The sequence below is a fragment of the Penicillium oxalicum genome, chromosome II (genome assembly GCF_001723175.1).
Source record: "Penicillium oxalicum strain HP7-1 chromosome II, whole genome shotgun sequence".
Lineage (NCBI taxonomy): Eukaryota > Fungi > Ascomycota > Eurotiomycetes > Eurotiales > Aspergillaceae > Penicillium > Penicillium oxalicum.
The window spans coordinates 2,334,166-2,353,193 of NC_064651.1; the positions used below are offsets into that span (position 1 = coordinate 2,334,166).

The 19,028-nt window shown below is 50.1% G+C and overlaps 9 protein-coding genes across 9 annotated transcripts; 6 read left to right on the plus strand and 3 right to left on the minus strand.

Moving 5' to 3' along the window:
* Nucleotides 1–268: 268 nt before the first annotated feature.
* POX_b02699 (putative oxidoreductase) lies at nucleotides 269–1,466 on the plus strand (the record flags this gene model as incomplete). Its single annotated transcript, XM_050111610.1, has 6 exons — nucleotides 269–340; nucleotides 434–444; nucleotides 512–569; nucleotides 630–811; nucleotides 873–1,242; nucleotides 1,311–1,466. 6 exons carry the CDS (start codon nucleotides 269–271, stop codon nucleotides 1,464–1,466), a joined length of 849 nt encoding a protein of 282 aa, XP_049971956.1.
* Nucleotides 1,467–1,834: 368 nt separating this feature from the next.
* Nucleotides 1,835–2,839, plus strand: POX_b02700 (uncharacterized protein; the record flags this gene model as incomplete). The annotated part of the gene is made up of 1 exon (XM_050111611.1): nucleotides 1,835–2,839. One exon carries the CDS (start codon nucleotides 1,835–1,837, stop codon nucleotides 2,837–2,839), a length of 1,005 nt encoding a protein of 334 aa, XP_049971957.1.
* A 620-nt stretch (nucleotides 2,840–3,459) lies between these two features.
* On the plus strand, nucleotides 3,460–4,476 carry POX_b02701 (uncharacterized protein; the record flags this gene model as incomplete). Its single annotated transcript, XM_050111612.1, has 2 exons — nucleotides 3,460–3,895; nucleotides 4,109–4,476. The coding sequence occupies 2 exons, from the start codon at nucleotides 3,460–3,462 to the stop codon at nucleotides 4,474–4,476; spliced, it is 804 nt and encodes a 267-aa protein (XP_049971958.1).
* Nucleotides 4,477–4,832: 356 nt separating this feature from the next.
* Nucleotides 4,833–6,048, minus strand: POX_b02702 (Catechol 1,2-dioxygenase; the record flags this gene model as incomplete). The annotated part of the gene is made up of 4 exons (XM_050111613.1): nucleotides 4,833–5,030; nucleotides 5,104–5,171; nucleotides 5,260–5,627; nucleotides 5,801–6,048. The coding sequence occupies 4 exons, from the start codon at nucleotides 6,046–6,048 to the stop codon at nucleotides 4,833–4,835; spliced, it is 882 nt and encodes a 293-aa protein (XP_049971959.1).
* A 784-nt stretch (nucleotides 6,049–6,832) lies between these two features.
* Nucleotides 6,833–7,954, minus strand: POX_b02703 (uncharacterized protein; the record flags this gene model as incomplete). The annotated part of the gene is made up of 2 exons (XM_050111614.1): nucleotides 6,833–7,708; nucleotides 7,796–7,954. The coding sequence occupies 2 exons, from the start codon at nucleotides 7,952–7,954 to the stop codon at nucleotides 6,833–6,835; spliced, it is 1,035 nt and encodes a 344-aa protein (XP_049971960.1).
* A 748-nt stretch (nucleotides 7,955–8,702) lies between these two features.
* Nucleotides 8,703–11,821, minus strand: POX_b02704 (uncharacterized protein; the record flags this gene model as incomplete). Its single annotated transcript, XM_050111615.1, has 3 exons — nucleotides 8,703–9,985; nucleotides 10,042–10,134; nucleotides 10,195–11,821. The coding sequence occupies 3 exons, from the start codon at nucleotides 11,819–11,821 to the stop codon at nucleotides 8,703–8,705; spliced, it is 3,003 nt and encodes a 1,000-aa protein (XP_049971961.1).
* Nucleotides 11,822–12,101: 280 nt separating this feature from the next.
* On the plus strand, nucleotides 12,102–13,163 carry POX_b02705 (rRNA-processing protein efg1; the record flags this gene model as incomplete). Its single annotated transcript, XM_050111616.1, has 2 exons — nucleotides 12,102–12,498; nucleotides 12,577–13,163. The coding sequence occupies 2 exons, from the start codon at nucleotides 12,102–12,104 to the stop codon at nucleotides 13,161–13,163; spliced, it is 984 nt and encodes a 327-aa protein (XP_049971962.1).
* A 2,840-nt stretch (nucleotides 13,164–16,003) lies between these two features.
* POX_b02706 (uncharacterized protein) lies at nucleotides 16,004–17,794 on the plus strand (the record flags this gene model as incomplete). Its single annotated transcript, XM_050111617.1, has 1 exon — nucleotides 16,004–17,794. One exon carries the CDS (start codon nucleotides 16,004–16,006, stop codon nucleotides 17,792–17,794), a length of 1,791 nt encoding a protein of 596 aa, XP_049971963.1.
* Nucleotides 17,795–18,392: 598 nt separating this feature from the next.
* On the plus strand, nucleotides 18,393–18,737 carry POX_b02707 (uncharacterized protein; the record flags this gene model as incomplete). Its single annotated transcript, XM_050111618.1, has 1 exon — nucleotides 18,393–18,737. The coding sequence occupies one exon, from the start codon at nucleotides 18,393–18,395 to the stop codon at nucleotides 18,735–18,737; it is 345 nt and encodes a 114-aa protein (XP_049971964.1).
* Between the last annotated feature and the right edge of the window lie 291 nt (nucleotides 18,738–19,028).

Consider the following 19,028-nt stretch of genomic DNA (forward strand, 5'->3'; position numbering starts at 1 on the left):
GGCCGCATGTCCAGAGTTGAAGCCTCGTGAGAGCGGGAGAAGGTGGGTCCGAGCTAGATGAGTTGCTCCTTCACGCCTGGACCTGCCCGGCCTTTCTCGATGACTATTTAATTGCTCATTGGCAATGTTCGTAGTTCTGAGTCAGTGAATTGCATCTTTTTCATTGTCTTGAATTCAACTAAGTTGCATCTCCAATCCATCTTCTGCAAGTTTTGAGTCTCAAGGTTACGCCTTTCTTCCTCGTTTATACCGCAGCTCCGAATCCATCATGGCTGATCTTACGCTTCAATCAACTTACAAGTTGGTGTCTGGGTTTGAAATCCCCGCGCTTGGGTTTGGTGTAAGTGTCCTTGACACATTCAGAGTGCTAGATCACCATAGACACTTTGTGTAGTCTAACCTTTTTTTTACCTTCTTCTCGTGATTGTTTTAGGTGTATCAAACGTGAGATCAAATGCAATTGGCACTTTTCGATCCATGAGGCCTTATTTGTGACTTCTTTACCCATCAGACCTGCCGACGTCACCGAAAAAGTAGCTTTGAAAGCGCTCGAGGTCGGATATCGCCATGTGAGTGACAACACGAATTCCGTGGAGCAAAGAACATGCGCTGACTCTCCTACCTCAAAGATCGATTGCGCCAAGGTTTACCGAAATGAAGCTGAGAGCGCCGAGGCGATCCGCCAGTCGGGCCTCGATCGCTCAAAGATCTTCTACACGAGCAAGGTGCCCACCTCGTGCATGGGTTACGAGCAGGCAAAGCAAGCCATCGGGGAGAGCCTCACGGCTGCCAAGCTTGATTACATTGACCTGTATACAATCCCACCCGTGCATGAACTGCTATATAAGACGAAAATCTGACCTGGTTGGTAGTATGCTGATCCACGCACCCTACGGCGGCAAGGAAGCTCGTCTGGGAACGTGGCGTGCCCTGGTCGAGGCTCAGAAGGCGGGCAAGATTCACTCGCTGGGTGTGTCAAACTACGGCATTCAGCATCTTGAGGAGCTGGAAGAGTACATCAAGAACGGTGGCGGCGGCGAGATCACCGTTGGCCAGTACGAGATTCACCCGTGGTGCCCGCGCGAAGACATTGCCTCGTGGCTCAAGAAGCGCAACATCATTGTGGAAGCGTACTCGCCTCTTGTCCAGGCGACTCGTATGGAAGAGCCCCTGCTCAAGAAGCTCGCCGAGAAGTATGGCAAGAGCCCCGCTCAGGTCCTGGTCCGATGGAGTCTGCAAAAGGTAAGTGCATGAGTTCGGTGCTTTCTGTTTTCGCGAAAGTGGTTCCGTTGCTCACATTTTGAGGATAGGGTTACGTTCCTCTTCCCAAGTCAGCTACCGAGTCGAGAATTCGGGAAAACGCCGAGGTCTTTGACTTCATTCTGTCAGAGGAGGATATGGCCACATTGGCACTCGATGAATATGCGCCCGTCTGCTGGGATCCGATCCGCGACTGCAAGGAATAGGCGGGGAGAGGTACTAGGGGCCCTAAAAAGTTCTCGGAAAGCCTGGAAATTCCCTTATAGGAGAAGCTCGGACATTTAGACAGAAGGAGCTTTCGTGAATGAATTTATTTTATAAAAAAAAATCCTGTTAGCAAAAGAACCCTATGGAGGTGGCTGCCTCGATCGGCGACCGCCCAGTAAGGTAGTTTGTTGATGCTCGGCACAACATATTGCCGGGACCGCGAACCTGGGCGCAAACGTCACGGCATTCAGGTCGGAATTACAATGCTCGGCACGAGACAAATTTGGTCAGATCAAATGACACAGACCATTCGCCCTGAGCCCATGAACGGGATTTCAGAGAGGCAGTCGCCGTGACGGCTTCCATCATGCCAGACGAGGCACGACGAATCATCATCGAAAAGTCCAGCACGGTCCGTCGCCGATATCAACGCAGCAACAAACGATTCAAATTCACAGCCTCCCAACTCCGACGGATTGAACGTGAAGAGGAACTTGAACGTCGCGCCCAGGCGATTCGGGATAAGGAGGCGAAACGGCGCGCCAACAAAAAGAAGAAGGCTGAAAAGGAGGCCAAGGATCGGGAGGAGCGCAAGAAGCTTGGTCTCCCGGATCCTTGTGTGCCCAAAGTCCCAGCGAGTCAGCCACTGCTGTCTGCTTTCCTCGGAGCAAAACCTGCGGTGCGCGATGAAGGACAAGAATCTCCTGCAAATGAGTCGGAGTCTCTTGAGACAGAAGATGAGGAGCCAGCCGAGATAGAGCATCAGAACCCCGGTGGTGACACCGAGGCTGAGTCGGATTACTTTGACGACCTGGATGAGGGAGTCATTGAGCAGGAGCTCTTGTGTTTTCAAGATGTGAATCACTCAGAAGACCCTCCTGGTGGAAATGCTCTCGACGATATAAACACCTCCAAAGTCATGGTTGGCCATGAAGCCACAGGGGAGGATGTACGCCTTTCGCACAGAAAACATGATGACGATCGTCACGACAAAGAAGTTGATATGCCCACTGGTGCCGGCGCTGGTGCCGGCGCTGGTACTGCCGCCGTGGCTGATGACGATGACGACGAATTCTCTGATTGTTCAGTATTCAACGATGTCGATATAATACAAGAAGCGGACGCCATTGTATCCGCGCGATTCCCTCCACCGGAGCCGATAGACTCCCTACCTTCTGCATTGCATACGCCCGTGATGTCAACGATGGGTCCACCCCAACCTGTGGAGCAGGCACAAATATTAACCTCTCCATTACCGTGTATGAGCGATTCTTTCTACGACGATACGGCCGATTACTTGGAGGGCGTCTTCTCGCGTGGCTGTGGCGACTCCTTTTCCGAGCTAGCCCAGCTGGGTTCCGGTGCGCCATGAATTGGAGATCTCGCTCTCGATATACTCGCCTTTTGTACAATTCAGAAGGCACAAGCCAACTGCCTCCCCTGCGAGTAAATAAATGTACAGATCCTACCGAGTGGTAGAAGACCACTCGGGAAAATCGACCGGACAGTTGCCGCTCTGGCTTGCTGCGGTCCGACCGGCGGGCGACCACATCCGCTGCGCGGATGCTGCTTCCGCCCGTTGAAAGCCGGACTCGGATGTGTCATGATGTGACAGGGAACAGGGCGCTACTTAGTTGCAAAGACCGTTAACTTTCACGTACAATAGACTTTACATTATAGTGGGGTCTTGGAGAAATTCAATGCAAGGAATGTGCATCATTCAAGCATATTGCTGCCCATGGGCTATTCTCTCCGCCTGGGGTCGAGCTAGTTGCACCCGAGCATAACTGTCCGAGGGCTACAAGTCAGCCGGCCTTGTCTTCCATCTTCGCGTTATAATTGTAGACTTGGTACCTCTGGCAGACCACATACACTTCACCAAATTTTCCATCCGAGACTTTACTGTCTTTTAACACCCTCCTCTCATAAGCATTTGCCCTCCCAACGATCACGGTCGTAGTCCACTAGCCATCGTCAATTCTTATTACCACCATGCCCTTCATACAAGCAGGTCGCCATAGCCTTCACTACGCAGACTCCCACCCATCCGGTCCCCCAACATCCTCCGCCCTTACATTCATCTTTATACACGGACTCGGCTCTTCGCAAAACTACTATTTCCCCATCATCCCTCATCTGAACCCTCACCACCGCTGCATCACCATCGACACCTACGGTGCCGCCCGTTCGCCGTTTACCGGGGACACCATATCCATCACCAGTATCGCAGAAGATGTCATTGGCGTACTTGACACACTCAATGTGGCCAAGGCCGTAGTGGTTGGCCATTCGATGGGCGGGCTGGTCGTTATCGAGCTCGGCGCTAAATTTCCGGACCGTGTGATGGGAATCGTGGCTATCGGACCAACTCATCCATCTGAGAAGCTGGGTTCGATTATGAATGTGAGGGCTGAAACAGTGCTAGAAGGTGACTCTTTCGATTTATTCCTGATACTCTTTCTCCTCTTTTCATTTCTTTTTTCTTTCTTGCTTATTCTACACATAAGACCGAGACGTCGCGAAGAGAAAGACGACACGGACAGAAAATCACAGCTTTTCCAAAAAGAAAAGGAAGAAAAGGGAGAGAGAGAGAAGAAAAAGATGAGATAAAAAAGAAGCTAACATCAATTCCACAATCAAGCCGGCATGGAACCCATGGCCGAATCCATCCCGTCCGCTGCTGTCGGTTCACGCAGCACCCCGCTCCAAAGAGCGTTTATTCGAGAACTCCTGCTTGGCCAGAATCCGAGCGGTTATGCAGCTCTCTGTCGAGCAATTTCGAATGCCCCAGTGCCGGACTACGCTGCTGTTCACGCGCCATTTCTGCTTATTGCGGGGGAGGAGGACAATTCTGCGTCCATGGAGGGCTGTCAGCATATCTATCAGCATGTGTCGAGTGAGAAGAAGCGGATGGATGTTTTGTCGGGGGTGGGACATTGGCATTGTATCGAGTCGTCGGATGAAGTTGGTCGGTTGATTGTTTCTTTTGTTTCAGATTTATCTCGATGATGATAATTTGAAGGTTTATGGGTGAATAGATGGAATCATTGTGATGAGACAATGGGTATGCATAGGTGGACGGTTTTACAAGAAATGGTTGTTTCGAGATCTAGCAAGCGCACCAGAGACAATGGGTTCTTGTCATAACGTCCATATAGTGGTCCCCAGGTTATGTTCACACCGATCACGGTACTAGGATTTCTTTCATTCCATGCATCGAGCTTATAACCTTGCCTGAGTATTAAGAGAGAAAAACAAAAAAAAAATTTGGCTGCTGAAATGATAGAATTATTCACTTTCAAGTCGTCCCAACAAACATGTGCTGGACAATTTGGTCAAGGTTCCATAACCGACAAAATCAGAGTTTATACATCATTAGAAACGGCATCAGCAACAAGCTTTACGTCGTACTCGAGCTCTAGACTCGCGTGAGGGTCATTTTTGAGAGGAACAAAGTCCACAATCAACGAGTCCTTGACCGCAAATACAGAGTCATTGTCCAGATATTTGTCTTGGCGATCAAATATTTGCGTGGTCAAGGGGCGGTAGCCTTCCTTTGTAGCCTATCAATCAATATTAGTCTCTCTGAACAAAGTTGACCACGATAAAAGGATGGTAATGGGCGCAAGAACTCACAAGGATATGAATATGAGCTGGACGGAATGGATGACGATCCATCAAAGTCAACAACTTGCCACTGGGCCCTGATGCAAGGACGTTGAAATTAGCCACGTCTCTCTCTCGAGAATAGGTTGTGTTGTCGCCGCATATCAACATGAAAAAGAACCATACCGTCGTTCGGAATAGGATACGGCGTGGGCCGTAAACAATAAAAGTAATAGCGACCTTCCTCGTCCGTCTTGAATTTACCACGCAGGTTATGCTCAGCTTGTTCGGGATCTTGCTGCTCATAAAGCCCATTCGTCGAAGCCTGCCAGACTTCCACATCAGCGCCGGCAAGTGGCTTCTTTGTCCTGAAATCAATGACGTGGCCATGCATAAAGACCATCTCTCCGCCCCCTTTAGGCTTGGTGAGGACGATGTCGGTGCCATTTGGACGATAGGGAGTATCGGCACGGAAGAATGGGCCGAGAATGGCCGTCGCGGTAGGCGCATCTTTGGCTTCTCCGGCGAGAGTGAAAGTGATTTCATCGACCAATCTGCCCGGACGCTCCGTGTTAGTGGGCTATGCTGAAGCTTCCTCGTTTAAATTGTAGCTTTCCATTTTTTGGGATTTCTTGCAGCTCAGTCGCAGTAGTGGAAGGCCGAGGGCTGATGAGGTAGGAACTGGGTAAGGACTGGGCAGTAGTTTCAAAGTCGAGAGATCACCTACGATTCTAATCCGAGCACGTCACACACGAGTTGGCCCTCATTTCGCTTATCATCGCTCATCTGACCAGCCCAGTTGAGTAGCTTTACGCCCGCCATCCACTCGTCGACCGTGAGTTCGTTTTCCCGCGCAAAGTCATGAACGTGGCGGATGAGACTCCCCATCACCTGTCGAATCCGTGGAGAGGTATTCGGTCCCATGGCATTGATGACATTTTCGGTGAATCTGGGATCGAATCGAGGGGTCGTCATTTTGGATCACCAGTATATCGTCAGTGTCCTTGTGAGTGAACAGCGTGAAATCGAGGGAATGGGACTGAAACTAAGTTGCGAGAGGCGATACTGTGGGGGACCAGCGATATTTGTACACCAGTATAGACACTTTAAAAATTTTTTGAAACCGTTGGGTTGATATTGGTATCTTATAGTAATCTCCGATCAGTCGATCGCTTGGTCCAGTTGACTAGTCCTGGCGGCTGTCGTCGGTAACTCGTATCATCTGATGAATCCTGGGCTCCTTGACTGGCAAACAGATGATTATAAATGGATGTTCACCATGGCATCGAAGCTTATCTAAAAGCCAACCCCGCAAACACCACCATCGACGCGGCGTCGCCAACAAGATGACCGGGCGAAGATCAGACGGAGAGGAAGGTCCCCGCGGAAGTGAACTACACGGGGGTCGGATGTGGGATGGTCGGATACGGAATCGGGTCGGCTTGTTGATTCAATCCGGTCATGAGATGATGTCGCAAGAGGTGGTCTACATATCCAATTTATGTTCTCGACTACATCGCAACACCAAACTCTGATTTGGAATCCAGACCCCATGTCTGTCAGAAGCTCCTGCGAGGTGAATCCTGGACGCCTGTCCAGTAGTAGCCTCTAGTATTCATATCAGTCCGTTGTGGTCTTGTCGCCATCTACCGTGGACTCTTTGTCTAACATTACATATGAAAAAGGTGAAGTTCGGGGTGAAATGCAATCCTTCGTTTAGAAATTTCCCAGTGGTCTTATTCTCGGGACAAATGGAAGATCACCGTCGGTTCTTGGGCGTGCCCTTCTTGGTCAAATTCTCTGGGAGCTCCTTGATCACCGTACCGCGCTCCCAGATCTTCCCCAGTCCAGCCTTGCGTTCCACAACCACGTCAAAGAAGTCACTCGAGACTACTTTCTCCGGATTGCCCTCGACATCAACCTTCCCACCGGCAACTGGCAAGCCCTCGCTGAGAATGACCCCATTTTCACTCCGCCAAAACGGACATCCGGCCGCAAGCGCCTTCTTAATATTCAAGTAAATCAACACCTGTGCGTCTCGTCGCATCCCCGAAATCACCTGGTTCTCCCGCTTGTTACTCGCGCTCTCTTCCCTGGCAGTTTCCGAGGCCGCCAGGACACTCTCGAGAGAAGGGCCTGTCGCAAAGTGAACGTGATGTCTACCCATTGCCCGTAATCCACCCGATTGCAGAATCAAGGGCCACGCACCGTGGAAGGTACCATGCACGACCGTCTCCGGGAGCTTGGTTTCGTCGGCTATCGTGAGCGGTTCGAGGAATGATGCCGCATCGACACTTTGAATGGTATGGCCCTGCGTCGCTCGAATCAGGTAGTGTGAGGGATCGGTATCCGTGGAGGCCAGAGCTTGTTGTGTCGCACTGGCTTGATCTTCATTTGTAGATGGCGCTTGGAGCACTGCCGTAGTCGACTGGTCGCCGCCCGCGGCGACTTCGCCATCTGTCTGCTCAGTAGACCCGGGGACGGTGGTCGGTGTCGTGGTAGCTGTCGTGGTAGATTCTGTGGGCTGCGAGGAAGGTGCGTGCAGAAGAGCGAAGCGCTTTTTATCGGAGGAGTCGACCGCGTGCTTGATTTCATCAAAAGTCGCTTTGATTGATTTGAGCTTCCGCCATTGAAGCTGCGGCGGGATTCATTGATTAGCTCGAGTTGCGCCGAACAGAGGGGGTGAATGTCGAGAAATGAGCGTTTCAAAATGAGGGCTTACCACTTCTGCGACATTTGCATAACCCTGCGCATTCATCTTAACACCTTCCTTCTCGGCCGCATGTCGCAAGAGCAAGCTCAGCGCCTTGGACACCTGCACATCGCGAGACTGGCCTTGCCCACGACCACCACCACGGCGACCTTTGTCCTGGGGACTCATTGTCTGCACACCCCGGAGCAATCGGCGAAAATTGGGTCGAAAAAGAGAATATGCCACGCGCATTGAATTGCGCAGTCTCCGCGGACACGCCGCCGATCTCTTAAACAGACGGGCCGAGTGGGGCAGCGTCGTTGATGCGTCAGAGTCGGGATCCTTTTTCGGGCGGCTGCCAACGTAGTACAGTGGCGTCGAGTAAAACCAAAAAAACCCCCCTCCAAAGGCAGGTCCAGCCCTAATCTACAAGCTTACAGTCTCACGGAAAAAGCTGTTGAGCAACACAGTCTGAAGGGTTACGACGAATGAACACCAAAGGAATACGTTGACGTCCTAATCTCGCGACACGTGCGGCAGCCACCCTCGAGGGCCTCCGTGCGGTTCACATACGCGGGAGTGGGAGGCCTGCTCCCGAGAGGCCATGGGCATTCAAAGGCTCTAAACTGGAGATACGTGTATGGATGAAAGAATCGCTGCTCCAATGAGGGCTTCTTGGTTTTCAAAAGGCTCTTGACTACTGTGCCCTCCTTAAGTTGGAGCTTGAAAAGGAACGAGGGCCCGGGGTCGGGGGGGGGGGGATTCTGCAATATTGGTATGAAGAATACATCCATGACATGGAAACTAATGGGGGGGGTATTGTGAAGCATGATATATAAAAGGGTACCAAGAAAGCCAGGACACCTAAGCGCAAGTCGAGACGGTGGCGGGATGCTCAGCTGTCTGGCACCTGAGAAAGAAACCCGGACGAAATGGTCTAGGGCGAAGGTGACTTCCGAAGGCACATGCAGGTGCAGTCGGGCACCGGACATAGTCTGTGCTCCGCAAACCATTCATCGGCATGATGCGCGTGGAATCCATGGTTGCAGTTGGTGCAAAAAGCCACGAACCGTTTCAAGATGGAGGGAGTATTGCTGTGTTCAGATTCAGCTTCAGTCGCAGCTCCACCTTTGGACATCGGGTCGGTAGTGCCGAGCCATTGGTCACAGACGCCGCAACGAGGCAAATGCCGCCCACATCGGGGACAAACGGTTCCGGACATGGTGGCAGATCCAAGTGGATGGCCAACAGTCGGATGGACCGTCTCCACGGTGGCGGAAGGAGAAATCTGAGAGGAGGCATCGTGTTGGGTGACGGGACGCGTGCAGTAGTTGCAAATCAAGCTGATCTGCTGAGGCGGAGGTGTCAGGAGTTTACGCCCATCGGCTGAGACGGCGAGCTGGCGCGAAGCAACATCAAATCTTGCGCGGTCAAACTGCATTTTCCAAGAATTCATCTGGTACCGGTATCCTTCACGCCAGGATTCAAAATGCGCAACCAGAGAGGGATGGTTCATAATCCGCGGAACTGTGTAGCTCATGGCGAGAACGGGAGTTTGCACATCACTGAATTTTTCAATATAGGATTGAAACAAGCCCATAGCAAGATGCCCTAGCCCTGTCAGCATCACACCCTCGACGTCTCCTTGTCGGACGGCTTCGGCGGTGGTCTTGCTCAAGTACTCAGTCAACTCGTCATCTGGAAGCCATCTGAGAGCGACTTCAACGCGGTATTTCAAAGGAAGGGTAGTCTCCGCAATGACGGAATGCCAATCTCCTTTGCTCACGAGCGCAAGCACTGCTCGCGCGTAAGGATCTGTCAGCTGCTTAGAGATGTCGGCACACGTTTCCTCCCAGTCAACACTAGAGTCGCCCTTTGCCGCGCCAGCGATAGCCATGGCGAGGAGCTTATGAGCCTGCGTTGGATCATTGTTCCGAAGAGCCAGGTAGGCCAGCTTGGCCTCGTCCTGGAACACTGCGAGGGCTGCAGCCTTCGAATGCTGATTGTCGGCGGAAAGATCTTTGACTTCCGCTTCCAGTTCCTTGTATGACGGTATCGCACCACAGATGTGAAGACAGAGGGTTCTAAGCTCGGGGTACTCCGTCTCACACTTTTTGCTGTCCGGCAGATTCATTCGCTGGACTAGCTGGGCAATCGTTTCAGTGACCGCCGCAGGGCTGTCAAAATTGCCCCCAACGTTGCGTCGTTCAAAGTCATGACCTGAAGCAGCTGTTAGTGTGGAAAATCTTGAGGAAATTCGATGAGGATTTACGCACCAAAGTCGCTCGTCCAGACCTCGGCGATACCGACAAAGCTCAAATCCAAGCCGTTTATAACCAAGCTCGATCCAGAAGATTGAGTCCTCGCACCTATGGCTCTTGTTAGATTTCGATTCAATGGGAACAATGTATGGTTTCGACATGACTCACGTTCAATCCACTCCCAGAGGCCCTGGAGAGCGGGATCGTCCGATACAATTGACCGGTTCAGGGCCTCGTCCAGCATGTACCCTTCTCTGCATCGAGCTCGAGAGACGGTTGATAGAGTCAACGCCTCTTGTGCAGAAAGAAGAGCAGTGGGACCCAAGAGCGAAAGCCCCTGCTCTCTCAATTCTCGACTTGATAAGGGCTCGGTCCTGGCAGCACGAGACCCCGATGTCTTGTCCTGGTTGGCTGATGTATCATGTAGACTGACACCCAAGCGAGCTCGAATATCGTCAATAAGATCTGAAATGGGCTTGTTCTCATCTTCAGACAGTGGATAGATGGCCTTGAAGTCTCTATCGCCGGTAGGCACACCGCATACCAGGACACCTTGCGAAGACATGCTCATCGGGGCAGACGGTGGACGAACAGTCACAATCTGTGCCTGTCCATGGCCATCGAGAGCGATCGCACTGGGTTGACTGGACAGACTTAGATTCAGAAAGTCGAACGCTACCATGCGATCTTTTTCCTTGCCTCCTCGGGTCGGATGATCGAAAGGATGGCGCACATCTTGCTCACGTCTCAAGAACACCGACTCTGCATAATTTTTGAAAGATCCTTGTCCAAACGTCTCGTCAATGGAAGCGCGGTACTCTTCAGTCTGATAGTCCTTGGCAATGGCGAAGCCCCTGAAATGACCAGTGCTGGAGAGCGCTCCGAGATAGCCGCGGTTGGTCTTGGAAAAGCGCAAGCTCCAAGTTGAAGCTTGAGCAGCGAACACGTTGTTGATCTGCAAGGCGGCCACAGATTGACCAGACTCCAGGTTGTTGGATGAAGAGCCGACGGAAGGTAATGTTAAACGAGCTCCCACACGCCGATCCCAAACGCAGATGGTGCTCTCATTGTAAGGCTGACACGACGCAATGTAGTTCTCATCTAGCCAGTCAATGGCCAAGTTGTGAACACAGCGTGTCTGGAACTGTAAGGAAGGACCACCGGGACTGTCTGCAGGCGACAAAGCAATTGTCAGTAAATGTCCCAAAGATCCCACACTACCCTGCGTAGCAAACGTACCCCTCAGATCGTAGATGCGTAGAAATTGCCCTTTCACACCAGCAACCAGCGTATCAGGCTGATCTCTAAAGAACTTGATACTTGTGATGGGCTCGGAACTAGCCAGCTTTCTCAATGGCTCAGGAAACCCTTTGCTACCACCCGCCGGGCCAAGTCGTTGGTTGACGTCCCAGATATTTAGGCAGAAGTCATTTCGGATACGATCAAGGCCAGACGCAACAAGGCCGTGTGTGCTTAGCGCAACTGCATTGCAATACCGCTGATTCCGTACCGGGAACGAGACTGCTTCCTTAACGCTCGCGTCGAGTCGCAGGATGGTGGCTCCTCCGGACGACTGGCCTACGGCGATAAGGCTTTCGTTGGAAGACGACCAGTCAAAGGCCCGAAAAGTGGGAATGTCGTCTAGTGTATTTATGACCTCATGCTGGATTGGTTTATTGGGTGTGACATTTCCTGTTACTTTGCACAGGCGAAATGCTCTGCCAGATACATCAACAGAGAGAAAGCGCTGCTCAAGATCGTTGGAGTTTGGAGACCAGCGAATTGCAGACTCCATGGTGGCTATCGGCACCTCATGGGGCTTCGGAAGCTGTGTTCGAGGCCACAGCCTCGTAGAAGAAAGCAAAAGCAGCCAATTCTGATTTTGGCTTGGGAAGCTTGGTGGACAGGACGAGGAACGCGGCAACGTCAATGCTATCGGCCGGCCGCCTATTGGTTGTGCCGATCCGGGGTCGGCCCGATGATGCGCCGACCGCATTTCCTTCTCTTTTTTTTTGGGCGGAATTAAGCAATCAACTAAAGATACCACAGATTTCCACTTTACGCTTCGCACAATCATGTCGGACGCTCGCCGTGCTCAAAGCTCCAAGCGCAAGAGCCGCGATGGCTCTACTGATGTTCATCCGCGAAAAAAGCAGCACCGACAGACCGATGCCGTTGCGGAGGATCGCTCGTCCGAAGACTCCGAGAGTGATATGGATCACCGCGCACCTAAGTCAAAGAAGAGCTCAAAGAGTGATTCTGTTCCCAGAAACGAGAAGGAATATCCCTCAGTAAATGAGCTGAAGAACCGTATCCGAGGTGTGAAGCGTCTGCTCAACAAAGACTTGCCTGCAGATGCGCGGATTGTGCAGGAGCGCGCATTAGCTGGCTACGAGCAAGATCTTGCGGATGAATTGGCGCGACGAGAGAGATCGAATATGATTAAGAAGTACCACTTTGTGAGATTTTTGGGTGAGTGAAAACAGCAAAGTCGAAATTTGCAAGGCTCGGGTTGTTGCAGAACACTAACTCTACCTGGGGATGTATCAGATCGCAAGACAGCGACTAAGCAACTCAAGCGCCTTGAGCGTCGTGAGAAGGAGAAGGACCTCAACTCAGAACAGAAAGAAAGTCTGGCCCAGAAAATTCATATCGCTCGCGTCAACCTCAACTACACCATTTACTACCCTCTCACGGAGAAATACCTTTCACTTTATCCCAAATCGCACGAGTCTTCCGCCGAGGGTGACCACAAGCCCGACTCTGGTACCGACTCCAAGGATTCAAGCAAGATCCCCGAAGGCCAGCGACCACCAATGTGGGCTATTGTTGAGAAGTGCATGGAAGAGGGCAAGCTGGATGAACTTCGGGAAGGCAAGCTGAACATTGGGCCTGATGGTCAAAAGATTCAAGCCTCTGCTAAGAAAGTTGTTGTTCCAAGTGATGAAAAGAAGGCCAAAGATAAAAAGCCGACCAAGGAGCCCAAAGCGTCATCCAAGCCTGATTACAATCCTCCGGTGGCGGATTTGGAGAAGCTCAACAGAAGACAGCGCCGCAAGGAGTTGCAAAAGGCCCGTGAGCTGGCTGCTCAAAAGGCCGCCGAAGAAGCCGGTGACGATGGATTTTTCGAAATGTAATCTGCATACACGAGCGTGGGATCAGTGGAGTTTTGGTGTCTTACATTCTCTTTACCTCGGACTTGATATCCCCTTGGAATTCCGAAAAGATTATCTTTTTTATTTGTCGAGCGTGCCGGGTATTCAAGCCGGGGGACAAGCTGTTGCATTCAGTTTCTTTCCAACATGCAACGCTGCCACGTGATAGTCGAGTAAATCTTCCTGGTCGCTTCCATTCATCTAACGGAGCAGGGCCTCAAATGAGGACCAAGGAGACGAGTAAAAGCTCAATGCTGTACACGTTACAGTCACAACCTCCTGCGCATGTCAGAGGTCGTTTTCATTTCCTCCAACTCAAAGAACGATTTTCCTTTGAACGGGAATGGGCGTTTCGTGAGCGTTCAGCTAATCTCATTTCAACCCACGTGGCGCGCTCGGCGCTTTGAGTGCTTGAGACTTGATCCAGAAGCAATGCAGGACTTGACACCCATGGCCTTCAGATGGCGCATAGGTGGGCATGCGTAGAGAATACTTATGGCTGCAGAACCGGTCTTTGGAAATTTTCAAATTCTTGGCGCTGAAGGTTATGAAGTACTCAAATATCAGCCATATCGAAAAGATCACAATCCCCCCGACCAAATTCTTCTTTATCGTTCCTTGAATGACGAAAGAATCAAATTGATGCGCAGGGCATAGCCCGTGAGGGATGTTGGTAGAATAGCTAGGAACTTAAAAAATCCGACAAATATTAGCCATGGAACTACGCAGGCACACGGCTTTACGTGACTCAGGGTTGCTGAGGATGAATTCCGAATTCCTTGGGCAAATCATGAACTTATATGGCAAGGCGACTGTAAGATTTACAAGTATATATGTCATCGAAGATGGCATCCTTGACTGCTTTTTAAATCTCCACATAGATTCCTTTTTCTGCAGTCTGAGCACCGTGACAACCTTTGAGGTTCCAATAGAAACGGGGTTCAGGAGAAAGGCTAAAATTGCACAAGCTATATGGAGGTATCATACACAGCATGATCTGAACGGAAAAATACGGTCGACAATGTTCAATCTCAATAGATAGGTAAATAGCAAATATCAGGACTGTAATATGATTGTCGTCTCCCAGAATAGCCTGAAAGCAATTTGTGTCTGTTTTTGGGTACATGGTGCTTGACCTCCTGCTGGCTATTCTATTAGGAACCTCCATTTTATTGCACTGTGGCCGGTTGATATCATGGAGGTGAAAGAATACCTATAAGTATAGTTAGTGAGCGACGAGAGTCGCAAATCTCGAGCGTGAGCAATTCTTGTTAATAGTATGTAGTGGATGGACTCAAAACGAGTTTCAGAGAATGACCCATGATGCTCCAAAGGAGAGTCCAAAAGATGCTTGTACCTCAAGAGATGGAAGTTTATTAGTTGAGAAAGTGTGCCTAAACGTTGGTATCATCTTTGTATTAACCTAAACGAATTCCAAGGATAGTCGAATCATATAAACAAACATGTCTCCTCTTCCACAATACGGTATAGCCCAAGGCCTCTCTCTCATCACTTCAATTTAATTTTCGTTCCTTTCCGTTCCTTCTGGAGTCAAGAAGGCTGTAGGGAAGCCCGCAAAAGAGGAACCTAATTTGTAAAAGATGAGATAAGGCTAATGACAAGCTTTCAGAAATGTCGTAGACTAGAAGTTTCTCGCAGAATTTTTCCAGTATTGATCTTTCTTTCTAGGTTCGGATTATGTCGGGACCCTAGGTAATGGAGTGTTCTTGTCGAGAAATTTCAGACAAAAGGGACGTCAAAAACGTAAATATTTTAAGAATACCACGGGAAATAATTTAAAGAAAAAATCATTTTTGAAAATACACTCCGTAGTGAAAAGTTATCTCCGTCACATCTTAGTTACCTCCGTGTTACATCTTGTCAGGTAGTCCTTAACTTATTCTACTGGGGTTCCAGCACAGATTAAGAGAAAGGGTCTGGGATCTGGCCAAAGATAGAGGATGGTATAAAATTCCCTCCCTCAGTTTGCCATCACCTTCCCGTTACTCTGTGTCGGGGTTATCTAGGACTTACTGAGGCATGTCCGACAAAAAGTAACGTGGAGGAGACAACAGATGGTTGATCATGCACACAAAGACATACCAAAGTAGAGAACCTCCACCGTTACTTCTCTGTCACCTCTCTCTGACTACATGTCGAAATGATATAGAATTCACTAAGGAGTGCTCGACAACAAGTAACGTGAGTTCGACGTGAGATGATTCCCCTCATCTATGTACTGACATTTCCTCTAACTGCTCCATCGCGCTTTTCTTTGCTGGCCTTCCCTGTAACAACATGCTCCTCCGGCCTGGCGCGAGGCTGGTTGACTCCAGGGTGTTTTCAAGACTCTCAAACAAACATTGCACTGCCAAAAAAGTTTGCTCAACACACAACTCTTCAGTCGTGATTGGGTCCCCGTAATCACAATCTACATCAAAAGAGCCACGCCAAAACACAGTCCGTCTCTTCCTCTTCTCCATCTCAGAGTGATTCGACAGTCTGGGCTCTTCTTCCTACCCACACTCAAGCCTGCGCATCAGTCTTTTCTTGCTTTCTATGCTACTCAAGACATACAAAGTCTTCAAGTCTCTGACTACTATTTTCTTCGGTATCTTGAGCCTGAAGTCCCTAAAGTACCCTGCAAAACCCGGGTGAAAGCATCCCCTCATACTCGCAGTCAAGTCTTGTGTCGACGTCGAATTTGCTCGAACAATTACCGGCTTCTACTTCGAGGCTTGATCGAGGCAATCCCACTTAGGAAACTTCTTCAACACACACATCCCACCGCAGACAACCCCCAATCCGGGTAAAAAAAAGCAATGCCCAAAATCAAGGACGGTCTGATGGCCTGCACCCTGGCCGAGCAGACAACTTATCTCAATGAAATCCTCCAGCGACGCAAGTACTGTCTTGACCTTCTCGCCTCACACGAACAAAACCACCCGGACGCACTTTGGAACCCCTCAGAAGACAGACAGGGGCCGGAACGCGAACCCATTTCAATCCCTGACAGAGCGAACCTGAAATTGGCCACCCGAATCACTTTTGACGCAAAGCAGAAGATCATCTGGCCTCCAAAGTTCACCCGTCTTAGCGATGAGCTTGTCTACATGGCGACCAAGTTTTTGAAGGCCAGTGAGCGGACACTCAAGTATCCGTATGACTTCAATGACCGTGGAGATATTCGCGAGAAGCGAGTACCGTCCGGGGTCTCGCCACTTAACTGGGCTCACGGATTGCCATTCTTCCCCGTCTTCAAGGGCTATTACATTCTCTGTGGTCGTGAACATGCCAAATGGATCGGGTGGCTTTTGAACCCGAGACTTCACAGAATCATGATGGCGTATTCCATGTGGACAATTGGACCGGTTGTTGCACCGGGCTCTGCGGTTCGTCTACAACGCACCGTTGAGCGTCAGATGAGAGTTCATAAGCCATTGTGTGCAAAGGATGTTGAGAGAAGGTGGGAAAAGGCCGAGTCAGCTCGGGACGTGGTCTCCATGGCTCATAATGATTTGTCCATCGTGCCTGAGACTCAATCCGGCGGATACGTCTTGTTCCCTATCTGTCGTTTGGATGGGTATCATGTGCGCTGTGGACCAGACTCCATGCACGGAAAGGGTGTGGAAGTAGGGAAGCGGTGGCTGCTTCAATGCGGCGTCACGAACTTTGACTACGATAAGTCACTGCGAAGTCCCTATTCTAATCAATCGAACCCGGCCGCTTTTGGAATCAAGCATGAACTGTCGAACGAGAGACAGCATGGAAAAGTCATTGGCGATGCTACGGGAGAGATGAGTCGAGTGGAAAGCGACGATGGTCAATTCCCCATCTGTCCGACGAATGAACCAAGCGCTCAAGATGAGAGTCGGACGATGAAGCATTTAACCAAGAAGCGCAAGGCCAGCACTTCTTTTGACGCCGCTATCGAAAATCCAGAGCGCGCACACAAGAGAAACGACCATGCTGGCAAAGTCTTCACCCCCACTGGAACTGACAAGACTACCATCAAACAGGAGCCTCCCATCAAAACCGAACAGATCTCGACCAACATTGAAACCACCAAGTCCGAGACCACAGCTATTACCACCACCACCAAGAATCAAGAAAGAACCCAATCCTTCAATGCCGACGTTGCCGCCGGACGTCTGACCCAGATGGTAACCACCCTCAGTACCAGGAACACCCAGACACCTGGTTCCAGTGACAATGAAAACAGCAATCAAACAAGCAGTGAGATACTCATCTCCAGTGACATGAATGAAGAACAGGCTTTGGAAGAGGCTCTGATTCAGGGTGCAATCGAAGACTCCGCCGTCGAAGCTCTTCGCGTCGCTGCCGCCGTCGAACCAGGCCATGTCTTGAGGATCTCCGCGCTGTTGAACCCTACCTCACCGAGCTCAGAGCAGAGTGAGCTCGAGCAAATCGAATATTTCAACCGGTTAATTGGAGGCTCTGCATACAGAGACGATGAAGAGGATGAAGATGGTCTCGGCGACGAGGAAGAAAGTTCCATGGTCGAGAAGCACGACGCTAACCCAGACGAGTCCACTGATTGCGCTGGAAAGCAAGGCAATTTCGATCAAGATATTGACAAATTTGCTGATTAGTACAAGTATGTTGTGAATCACCCAGGACTCCACACTTCCATAGTCTCCATTCATCATCGAAGGTTGAATCGAAAGAAGAAAAAGCACGACAAGAAAATGACAACGACGATACAACATATTTACGCAACAATTTATCCTATTTTGCCAAAAGCAACACGCGAACTAGAATGGAGCCTGGAAGGGGGGGGAGTTGTTCTTTCAAATGCACTAACATTTACGTCGCATTTACGGGAACAATGATAGCAGATTTTGAAATATGAGTTATTCGAGCGATTCTACACCCTCTTGAGGGCTATGGCGTTTTTCATGCGCGGTCCTGCGGTGGTACAGTCCTCCATTTGCAATTCAAATATGACATCAATCCGTCGATTTCGAGTGACAAGAACAGGGAGCTCGGGTCTACTACTCCACCCCACCGTCTCTTAAAGCAAAGCAACCCTATCTGTAAATCTCGCTTATCTGGTCATGCCTATGGTTGATGAGTGCCCGAGGGTGTAGAAAAGGACCTAAATTTTACTTCAAGATGCATCCAAACACCCATGCATCTCATGGTTTTATGACTTAGTGTCGATATCGAGAGAGGCTGATGTTGATCAAGATGAAGATTGTAATTCATTGTGAAGCCGAGCGACAATTTCGTCAACAAACACAAATTGAATGTCAAACAAAAGACATCAAGTCAGGTGGCAGAGTCTCCATCAACAGAAGAAGAGACAAAAGATGGGAAGGGAAAGTGCCGATCCACCGGGGCCACAGACCCAAACCAGAGTATAGGAGCCAGCCAAAAAAGGAAAGGATCACATCTAGCTCCAAGGCACAGAACGCCAAGAGACAAAGTAAACGAGAAGCTGAAAGAAAGAGAAGTAAAAATTCACCAGGATGCAGAATGAAAGGCATCGGCCAGCTACGACGCCAAAAATATGCGGTGCTAGTCAAGTTTTGATAGTTCAGTGCAGCGAACAACAATCTCGAGAGCACAGAATGGCCAGATCTTTCCGATGAGGCCCAAGGTAGGGTCAAAAATATGACCTGAAAAGAGATGAAGAGAGCAGCTTGCTGCTCAAGATAGTGGTTTATGGTATGTAAAAAGGGAGAGAGATGAAACTCGGAAAGGGAGGGGGCGGGAAACGGGTCAAACAGGCTGGTGACATCCAGGTCAGCTCCTTTGCCCGTTGGCAACCCGGCGTTTTGATGGTTCCCTCATCGAGGAGGAGAGAATATAAGCGTGTGATGT